General features: G+C 44.1%; 1 protein-coding gene across 3 annotated transcripts in view; it reads left to right on the top strand.

The window, feature by feature from the left end:
* Window positions 1-318: 318 nt before the first annotated feature.
* Window positions 319-10,681, top strand: part of MAP3K9 (mitogen-activated protein kinase kinase kinase 9) — an 80,924-nt gene continuing 70,561 nt past the window's right edge. For all 3 annotated transcript variants that reach the window (XM_030319447.1, XM_030319445.1, XM_030319446.1), the window contains exons 1-2: window positions 319-799; window positions 7,806-8,219. In XM_030319447.1, coding sequence (XP_030175307.1) covers window positions 400-799; window positions 7,806-8,219 — 814 coding nt within the window. In that variant the 5' untranslated portion in view covers window positions 319-399. The remainder of the gene's footprint in view (window positions 800-7,805; window positions 8,220-10,681) is intronic.

Here is a 10,681-nt window from a genome sequence, read left to right as displayed (position 1 = left end):
CCAGGTCCGCGTCAGGTGGTCCCGGGCGTGCGGGCGGCGCTGGGGGCGGGGCGCGGCGCGGAAAGGGGAGCGGCGGCCAGCGGGCGGCGGCGGGCACCGGCTGCGCGAGCAGGTACCCGCGGCGGAGGTGGCCAGGCCGCCCCGGGGGGGCGAGCGCGAAGGCGGGGGCTCGGGCCCGCCGCGCCCCCATGCCGCGGTGAGCACTCGCGCTCGGCGCACTTGTCGCCGCTCCGCGCCAGCCCCAGCGAGCCGGCTCTCCCCGCCCCGCCAGCCCGGGCCCTACCTGCGGCCGCCGTCGGGGGAGGGGGGTCCCCCCAGCTCTGCGGAGCCGCATGAACAATAGGCGGCGGCGGTTCCTGCGGGCGGCGGCAGCCCCGCACCCTATGGATCGGCCGCTCCATGGAGCCCTCCAGAGCGCTTCTCGGCTGCCTGGCGAGCGCCGCCGCTGCCGCCCCGCCGGGGGAGGATGGAGCGGGGGCCGCGGCCGAGGAGGAGGAGGAAGAGGAGGAGGAGGCGGCGGCGGCCCCCGGGGAGCTGGGTTCCGAAGCACCGCTGCCCTACTGGACGGCGGTGTTCGAGTACGAGGCTGCAGGCGAGGACGAGCTGACCCTGCGGCTGGGCGACGTGGTGGAGGTGCTGTCCAAGGACTCGCAGGTGTCCGGCGACGAGGGCTGGTGGACCGGGCAGCTGAACCAGCGGGTGGGCATCTTCCCCAGCAACTACGTGACCCCGCGCAGCGCCTTCTCCAGTCGTTGCCAGCACGGCGGCGAGGACCCCAGTTGCTACCCGCCCATTCAGTGTAAGGCGAAGGCGGGGCCGCGGGGCCGGGCGGGGAGGGGGGAGCTGGAGGCCTAGGGGTGGTCTCGTAACGGGTGGGGAATGATTGACCCGCGGGTGGGTGTGTGCGCGCGCGCTCGCGCTGTAGGGGCTTTGGTGGGTGCGCTGGGTAAGGTAGAGATGCCGCAGGCCTTGCCTGGAACCTCAGGCGCTCGGGCTCCTTAACCTTCATCTGACCACCTCAGCGGCAGCGTCTGCTTTCCACCTCCTGAAGCCCCAGCGTGAGAATCTCCCCATTTCCCACTCCCCGCTCCCCCCAACTGTGGAAGGATTTCAGGCCAGCTGGTAGTTTCTGTCCTAACCTTAGTCCCCAAATCAGGGACCTTCCTGACCTCTTCTGCCGCCTGTCCCCGCCCCTTCAAGGCATTTGCTAGGGAGCAGATGGGGGTGTCTCCCGCAGGGCTGGCTGGGCCGGCTCTCAAGTCCCGGAAGCCTGTGTGAACTCGGGTCGGAAGTGTCTTTGAAACGTCTTGTCTATTTCTTGGATCGCAATCATGTATCTCAGAAGTTGTACCTTTAGGAGTCTCACTGAGAAGGGTCTAGTGTGTGGAGAAGCAGGTGATGGGGTGAGAAATGATTAGAGAGGGAAAAAGATCTTCCCCCGTGAGAGTGGCTAAATCCCAGTCTCTTGACACCCAGGCTGTTCACATAATACATTTCTCCTTTCTTCTCATCCTAGATCCTTGCCTATATTTGGTATTTGCCAAATCTCAAGCGGACCATGCCCACGGGTCCCTCCCAGGGCCTTTCTTCCAGTGTCCTGGTTTTCATCAGTTTCCCAGGAGCCCCCTGTTCCACACCCTGCTATAAAATTCCCTTTTTTGTTTTGTTTTGTTTTGTTTTGTTTTGTTTTGTTTTGTTTTAAAGGAGTTAAATTGCCATTAGAATTCCTTAATCAGTTCTGCTAGGTGGTTTTAGAAGAAAGATGTAAATATCTTCTGTGCAGTTTACACTGTTTTATATTTGAGGGTTCTCTTAATTTCTTTCTTGCTAATACAGGTTTTGTTAATACATATTTATTATTGTTTATTCCAGATTTTGTATACTTTGCATTTTAGTCAATTAAAAAAGTCATTCCCAGGGCCAACATTGAATTTTTAAATTTCACTTGTAACATTTATCTTTCTGAAACAAACAAACCATTTATCTTTCTGGTCCTATAACTTATTTTCACCTGAAGAATTGTGTTACTTTATTTAAGATGTTTATAAAATACCATCACTTAATATGAAAGTCACAACCTCTTTCCTTATTTTTCTGTTCTTTTTTATTGGTGTTTTGACTATCAAATTGATGTTCAAATCCTTAGTTCCCTTTGTTTTTATCTCCCTCTCATTCAATTTAAAACTTCGTGTTTCTACAATTTGATCTATATAAAGCCTGGAGGGGACAAATGACTTTAAATTGTTTCTGAGTGTTAAATCTTTTTGCCTGTAGTACTGGGAAGGTGTAGGCTAAGGGTCCTAGCATACGGGTCTGAAATAGTGTTGAAGGTGAACATGGTCACATATTGGAAGAGATTGGAAGAATGGCCTGACATATTAGACACAGTGTAGTTTTAAACAGAAGTCAAATTGTGAGTTTCTTTGTGGGTGACTTCTTGTGATTTTTTTTTTTTTTTTACAGCTAATGTCAGAGTAGGAGAGCTATGTGAGGCTCCTGAGCAGGGACTCAGTTTCTTTAATGTCTGTACTTCCAGCTGTCAAGCAGTCAAGAGTGAATATGACTTGGGCTGGAAGAACTCATCTGCAGAACACCAGATGTGTCCACAGTGTGCTACATTAGCAGCTCCTCCATTAGGTGCCCAGGACTTAATCTTAAAAAAAATTTTTTTTATCCTTTCTTCATTTTTTGATAGAGACAGAGCGTGAGTGGGGGAGGGGCAGAGAGAGAGGGAGACACAGAATCCTAAGCAAGCTCCAGGCTCTGAACTGACAGCACAGAGCCAGGACTTAATCTTTAATGTAACAAAAGTTACCTTGGGTAGACTAGATTCCTGTATGTGGAATTCAGATGATGAGAAAGTAGGGAGTACTTTGTGCTTCTTAAAAGAACTGACTTGAAGAACATGATTTTTGAAGGTCCTGGTAACTTATTTTATTTAGTCTCACCACGAGTTCTGAACTTGAATGGGATTAATTCTTGATAATTCAGAAAGTTTAATTTCATCCAAAAACCAATTAGAGTGCCTTGTGAAAGATGGATACTGTGTTAAATACCAAGAGATAAAGAAATAATAAGATAAGGAGGTGCTTGTAAATCATGCCCGAGGGAGATTGGTGATGTAAATACATCATTTCAGTGCAGTGCTTTGGTAAAGATGAACATGGGAAGTTGCTAACAGGTGCTCTGATGGGTCTCCTGTGTCCACCAGTTCAGTTAGTGTCACTCAGAAAATAAAGGTGATTGGCAACCTTGTCTCCAAAGACTTGGAATAAAATTGAGCCACTGACAGCTTTTCCCCAGTTACCCTTTTGAATTTCTCCTTTGAGGCATGAATTGTGACATTAGATTAAGAACAGCAGACACTCAGTTAAGTAATAATGTTCAGTTTTAGTTTCAAATATTGCTTTTCAAACTGAAAATTTTGTTTCAAACTTCATTCAAAAGAGGGGAAATTACCAAACCTTGTGACAAATTTAAAAAAAATAGTGATACTAGAAATCATCTAATATTTACATAGTGCAGTTATCCCCACCAATGTAGATATGAAAGTTTAGCTTTCCATGGAGCTGACAAATACAAATAACCTAGGAACTCATTCATCTTTTTTTTTTTTTTTTTTTTAGCGAAAGAGGAAAAATGTACAGTTCCAAATTTATCATCATGAGAGATAAATAGCCCTAGGTTATTTAAAAAAAAAAAAACAGTTTCTTTACAGGAGGATTGTGTCTGTTTTCAAGCAGGGTATAAATTAAGGTTATTACTAATTTACATTTTTTTCTTACATCTACTAGAAACATAAGAATGTATTTTCAGGCATACTTGGGATTTTTAAATGAGTCACGTGTGTACCATTCACTCGCCCAAACCCACCAGAATGTGCCTATACATTTAGTTTCCAAGAATACAATTGAGAGAGAATAACATCTTGACTGCAAAAACGAAAGAAATAAGGTTTTGTTCTTGATATTCCTGAAAATATCCATCCACAGAAACTGAAAAATGTACTGAATGTGACTTGACCTGATTTTTACTTAAAACCAGGTCTTGACTGGAGGGGGAAAGGAGAGCCCCACATTCTCTCAGCTGCAGTGAAGGTCTAGTTCCTACCCAAAGGAATCTTCACAGGGAGGAGAAAAGAAAGTACCCTCCCCCAGTCCTCACTGTTCTATCTTCTATCTGCTTGCAAGCTGTGCTCTATACTTTTCTTGAAGGCTGGTCATACTATTTCCTTAGCTAGTTAGCAAGAACCTGAGAGTTTATGTTCTACCAGAGAGAGATTATCACTTTCCCTTCCCCACAGAGGTTTTCCGTCTTCTGTGAAATGCCATTTGAGGAGCTGTCCTTTCAGCACCCTGATTCAGAATCCCTTCTTTTAAATCCTTGTACGTTTAAATAAGTACTTAACACGTCCTGTGTGTTTACAACTATGCCTCAGAACAGAGGAAAGAAGGGAGGGTATAAAACAAAGTACTGAACAGTTTATTCCCTTAAGGAAAATTCAGATATTCAGTTGAGGAAATAAGATGTGTAAATGCCAACTTGTTACAGAGACATATCTTTTCATCAGTGTAGAAGCTGTTAGAAAAAGTGAATGTTTGAGGCACCTGGCTGGCTCATTAGAGCCTGCAACTCAATCTCAGAGTCATGAATTCAAGCCCCACATTGGGCGTAGAGATTACTTAAAAATAAAATCTTTAAAAAAAAGAAAAGAAAAGTGAATGTTCCTTCCCTCCATGACCAAGGAGAGTCCTGACATAACTTACATATTTCTCCAAGAGGGTTTCCTTTTTCTTTTTTCTTTTTTTCTTTTATTTGAGATGGAAAGAGAGAGTGTGTGTATGAGTGAGAACACAAGTCAGGGAGAGGTGCACGGGGGTGGGGTAGGGAAAGAATCTTAAGCAGGCTCCACGCTCAGCATAGAGCTCTGTGCAGAGCTCAATCCCATGACCCTAGGATCGTGACCTGAGCCGAAATCAAGAGTCGGACACTCAACCCACAGAGCCACCCAGGCGCTCCTTTCCAAGAGAGTTTCTAACAGCCCCTTAATATACCCATGTTTTTCTCATTCATATAAATGAGATAAGACAAGAATTAGTAATCAGGATTCATTTTAGGACCCAGAAACATTTAAGCTATTTTAAGCAGAAAGTGAGTTAGCACAGGAAAATGAGTGCTTACAGAAGTGTTGGAAGGGCAGGGAGAAGGGGCTCTTAGCTGGATCTGTGGGAACAACTCTCAGAACATTGCAGACCTGGCCCACCCGGCAAGCCACCACTTCTCTAATTAGAAACGTACAGAATCAGGGGGTGACATTGAAGCTGTCAATCTTAGGAACACCCTCTTGTAGTTACTGTCCAGAGATTAGGCAACCACTTGACTTTACAACATTCCTTTCTCCATCTGCCTAGAGCTAATGACTGACATGCAGGAAAATCCTACTTCTCCACAGCCATGCTTGCCAGGAGAAAAGCAAGAATATGGTGTCCATCTCACTTCTGCCTTCCCTATCTTGTGCATCTAATTGGCAGAAGCAGAACAGTAGCGGTAAGGGAGTCTGGGAAATGTAGTTCTTAACTTTCGGGCCTCTGAATGATCATGTAGAGAATTGTAGAGCAGATGTTGATTGTTTGTCTGCAGGACCAGCCACACCATTGATTCTTCGAGAAGAGTGCCAGATTGAGATGAAAAGCTTGAACAGCTGAAACTTTTGGGTCAAGATGGGGCTATACCTTCTGTATAACTTTTTGTATTCCTTTGTGCAGACTGCCAGTTGCATTGTAAACTACAAATGAATGTTAGCCCTAGATAGGCTAGGAATACTCTAATTCAGGGAGAATAGAGGTTTGAGGACTGCCAGCATCTGAGTGGAAGATGGAGGCATCCTGGAGCTGGCTGAGGAAGGAAGAGAACAGCAGTGGGCATTTCCTCTTCTGATCTTGCCAAAAGTTCAGAAATGTATCTTTGTTTTCTTCGTTTTTTTTGTTTGTTTGTTTTGTTTTGTTTTTTAGCAACCTTATTTTCTCTGTTTCAGGAGGTCCAATGCATTTTTTTTTTTTTCAACTTTTCAGGTCTGTCTGAGTTTGGTTTAGTCCCTACTGAGTTAGATTTTGCCCCCATTTTACTTGACTATCACTTACCTGCTGAGTGTTCAGCAGGATGAGTACAGTGGTGAGTAAAGCAGACAGAATCTGCCCTTGTGAATCTCACAATCTAGCAGGACAGCAGGCACTGAACAAGTAATTAAACCTTGCCGAGTCTTGCCAAACAGAGACTGTTATGGATATGTTTGATGGGGGCCTGACCTCATTGAGGCAAGGGTTAGGAAAAGTTCTCTTAGGAGATTTTGTTTAAGCTGAGACCTGAGGGTTGAATATGAGTCAGCCAGGTAAAGACAAACTGAGAAGACACAGCACAGGGTTTTCATGAGAGAAACATAAAATAGCACTTTACTCATATAGCAACACCTTATCTAGCTCAAGATTTATAATCACTGATAGCTATTATTATCTATCCATGGAAGCCTTTCCAAACAGAGCAGAAGATATAATCAGGTACCCTAGATTCAAACTCTGCATTGGAAAGAAGATGAGTGGTTGGGTGTGGTACTGGGAGAATCAGGATAGAGCTGTGGAGCAGGTGACTTCTGGAGTAAGATGTCTCCTGGGAGGCTCCTTTCCCACATATCCTAGTCACCAGGTCCTGGTAGAACCGCGTTTTGAAAATATCCTCCCAGTTTACTGCACACTCTCTGTCTTCACTGTTGCTGCTATTCAGACCTTGGTGTTTGCATGCCTGGGTTACTTCAGTGGCCTCCTTAGTGGTACCTTTTGCAGTAGGCTCCCCATCTGCCAGGTTATAGTCCCCATGGCTGCCAGAGTTGATGTCCTTTCTAAGTCCCAGTCTAAAAGCACTCCTCTACTTAAAAATGTGCTAGTCCTATCATTCACAGTGTGAAGTTCAAGCCTCTCAGAATGACTTTTAAAACATTTCACAGCCTAGGTGACCCCAACAACACTTTGAGCCTCATTTTGTATCCTAATGCATCTAATGCAGCCATACTGGACTCCCTACAGTTCTTAATATGCCATGTACTCTCATGCCCCATGTTCTTGCTCATGACCTTCCCTTTGCTTGGATTGTCCTTCTCCCACCCCTGATCTTCACTGCCTGATGAGATCCCTCCCACTCATTTTCTAAGATTTTATTTTTAAGTAATCTCTACACCCAGTATGGGGCTCAAACTCATAACCCCGAGGTCAAGCATGTTCTACTGACCGAGCCAGCCAGGTGCTCCCCTCTAGCAGACTCATTCTTTAGGGTGCATTCCCAATGTTGCTTTCCCTGAGAATCCTTTCCCACTCACCCTCTTAATCCTTGTCCTGCAGTGGGAGTTGGTGTTTTTCCTGATCTGATTATACTGCTCTAAAGGTTCTTTTCACACCGTGGTTTGGTTGTTGTGTGTCTGCCTTGTCACTGGGTTGTACGCTTCTCCTCATCTAGTACACAGTAAAACGATCTCCTTCTGTGTTCCCTTTAGTTAAAATGGTTTGTCTTGGTATGACATTCTGTATGATGTTCCAAATAGAAATTATTACATGAATATTTGTTGAATGCCTGCTATGTGCTAGTCATTAAGAATAATGCAATAGGTTAACATTTCCTGCCCTTTTGGAGTTTTCCTTACAGTGGGGAGACAAAAAAGCCAAGTGAACAGACAACTTGCTCTTAACCCTCCAGGTAAATGGGTGATTCAAGGGTGTTTTCAGAATGTTTTTGACTTCTTTTTTTCTTTTCTTTCTCAGTGTTAGAGATTGATTTTGCGGAGCTAACCCTGGAAGAGATTATTGGCATCGGGGGCTTTGGGAAGGTCTATCGTGCTTTCTGGATAGGGGATGAGGTTGCCGTGAAAGCAGCTCGCCATGACCCCGATGAGGACATCAGCCAAACCATAGAGAATGTTCGCCAGGAGGCCAAGCTCTTTGCCATGCTGAAGCACCCCAACATCATTGCCCTTAGGGGTGTGTGTCTGAAGGAACCCAACCTCTGCTTGGTCATGGAGTTTGCACGTGGAGGGCCTTTGAATAGAGTGTTATCTGGGAAAAGGATTCCCCCGGACATCCTGGTGAACTGGGCTGTGCAGATTGCCAGAGGGATGAACTACTTACATGATGAGGCAATTGTCCCCATCATCCACCGCGACCTTAAGTCCAGTAACAGTGAGTATGAAGAGATGGGGCTGGAGGGCTCAAGAACACTTTTTATACTCAGTCCATGGCTTGGTGGGAGTGGATTCCTAATGGAATCTCAGTGGGCAGTGAAATTCCTTGCTTAAAACCATCCCATCCTTGAGTTGAGACGTAGGGGTACAATGAGTGCCAGGAAAAATTGGTGTAGGAAAAGAAGAATGAGGCAGCTCAGGGGTTTGGGATAATTTTGAGCTCATACTAGCAGGCAAGGTTGACAGTGTATAATTCTGACATGCTGTGCAAAAATCCACATATGTACATAGATTTATTTTTCCACTTGAGGGAAGTGTGTCTGTAATTACAAAAAGGGTTTTCCCCTTTAGAGGAACAGCAGATAATGCAAATATATATTGCCTGCATGCATTCTGCCTGAGCACCCCAATTTGAGGTACCCACTAGGGAAGGGGCCATAAGGAAAAAGAAGCATGTTCTTTGAGCTGCGAGGCCGATCCAGATGATAATGTCAACCGGGAGAGCATGACCAGCTGGTAGTATTATGGACTCCTGATAGCCTACGGGTATTATTAATTAATTGTTGTAACTACCTAGTGTTTAATAGCAGGGAACTGAGTAGTAACTGTTTATTAAACATCCAGAATCCATAAACTGGATTGTAAAGCAAGTGTTAGACATAATTACGTGGTAAGTTGGTAGAAACCAGTCTCCTTGGCAGAGTCGGCAGGTGCTGGGACTATGCTGTTTTTGTGTGGTGATTCGTGCTCTCTCTTGCCTGAACTGTGTGGTATAGAGGATAAAATTTGTTAAATGGTATATAAATCACTTTGAGCATCCTGTCCAGAGAGGAGGGAGATAGGGTTTTGGAGAGTGGTGTGGGTCCCCGGAACTTCGCTCTCTGTCTTCTTCAGCATTGAGCCCAGAAATCCTTCAGACTTTGTTCCGAGCTGTTCCAGATGTGGTTTATTTTTCTGTTAATACTACTGTGAATCTGTTTACTTTAAAAAATACTTTTTAAATTTTTTAAAATAATAAGTAAAATTATATAAGTAGTGCATGTTTTTGTTGTACAAAAGTTAGTAAGTGTAGATAAAAAAGAGAGAGAGAGAGAGAGAGAGAGAGAGAGAGAGAAAGGTAACCCATAATGTTTTCCTTCAGGAAGCATAAGTATTACATTTGACATATCCTTCTAGATATTTTTAAAGTAAATACACACACACACACACACACAAATATATATTTTCCAATTTACTTTAAAATAGACTTTCTTACCCTTAAAGTAAATACACACACACACACACACACACCAATATATATTTTCTAATTTACTTTAAGATAGCCTTTCTTACCCTTATCTCTTCTACCTGAGCCTTCTTCACCCTTAACAATAGAAAAATTCATCCTTGCAAAAGCATGGAACATTAGATATAATGCATGTAAAGGATTTAAGTTCCATAAAATAAAATACGATTATTCTCATCCCTCCTGTCAAATTCTGTTCTGTAAATGTTTAAATAAGCTAAAACTTTTGGTGACCCTTTTCACATTTCTGCCTAGACTTTGCTTTGGATGATGGGGTAAGAATAAGCGGATGAGTTGGTAGAAAATGTAATGTAGAAAGTGAACTTTATTTTTTCTTATCATGCTAGGAGAAGTAGGCAAAGTGCTCTAATCTTAAAAACTTGGGCTAGGATGATGGAACTGTAAAAGTCAATCATTTCCTCCAAGAAGTTTCAAACTTGGGTGTAATTTAAGCTAAACACAAGGATTTACCTTTTGTGAGATTATGTATGGAAGTCTAGGTTTTTGTGAAGGAAAAGTTTACTTGCTGCAGGAGATGGCAAGAGACCTCAATGCCATTCTGTCATCTGAGAGACAAAACCCTGGTCTTTCTTTGTCTTTAGGGGGCTTTAGGATTGCCAAGGTGGAGCCCTCAGGTGTACTATGTCGTGATGAGAGTTGGACTTACATGGGGCAGTATGACCCTTGATCTCCTCACGGTAACAGATGCCCAGAAATGTGCATAGTCCATTGGGCTGTGTGGTTGGTGCTGATATTGATGTCTGCTGTATATCTCTCATGGGAGTTGGGGTAGCTTCTTGAAATTTGTCTGTGGTGGCTGTTTGCCGGGACTGTATAAATCCAATATGAGCCTTGATGACATTGTTGTTTTTACTCCATTGCTCTATGGGGGTGACTTGAAAATCATTTTAATCATTTAAAATAATATTGTGCTAGTTTTTACCCACCAGTTGGAGAGTCAGAACTTAGTGTTTTTGCAGACCTGGGTACACTGGCCTGTTTTTTTCTTGGTTCCAGAGAGTTGGATTTTGGTTGCTGTCATGTGAGGGCAGAGTGCTATGAATCCTACGTGTTAGTAGACTTAGAACCACTAGAGAAAAGAGAATGTATATATTGGGGCTGTCTTTGTGGAAAAAAGAAAGTAGTTGGTGATAAACATGTTACAAAAGATTCAG

This window comes from Lynx canadensis, chromosome B3 (genome assembly GCF_007474595.2).
Source record: "Lynx canadensis isolate LIC74 chromosome B3, mLynCan4.pri.v2, whole genome shotgun sequence".
NCBI classification, from domain to species: domain Eukaryota; kingdom Metazoa; phylum Chordata; class Mammalia; order Carnivora; family Felidae; genus Lynx; species Lynx canadensis.
This window is presented reverse-complemented; position numbering and strand designations above follow the sequence as displayed.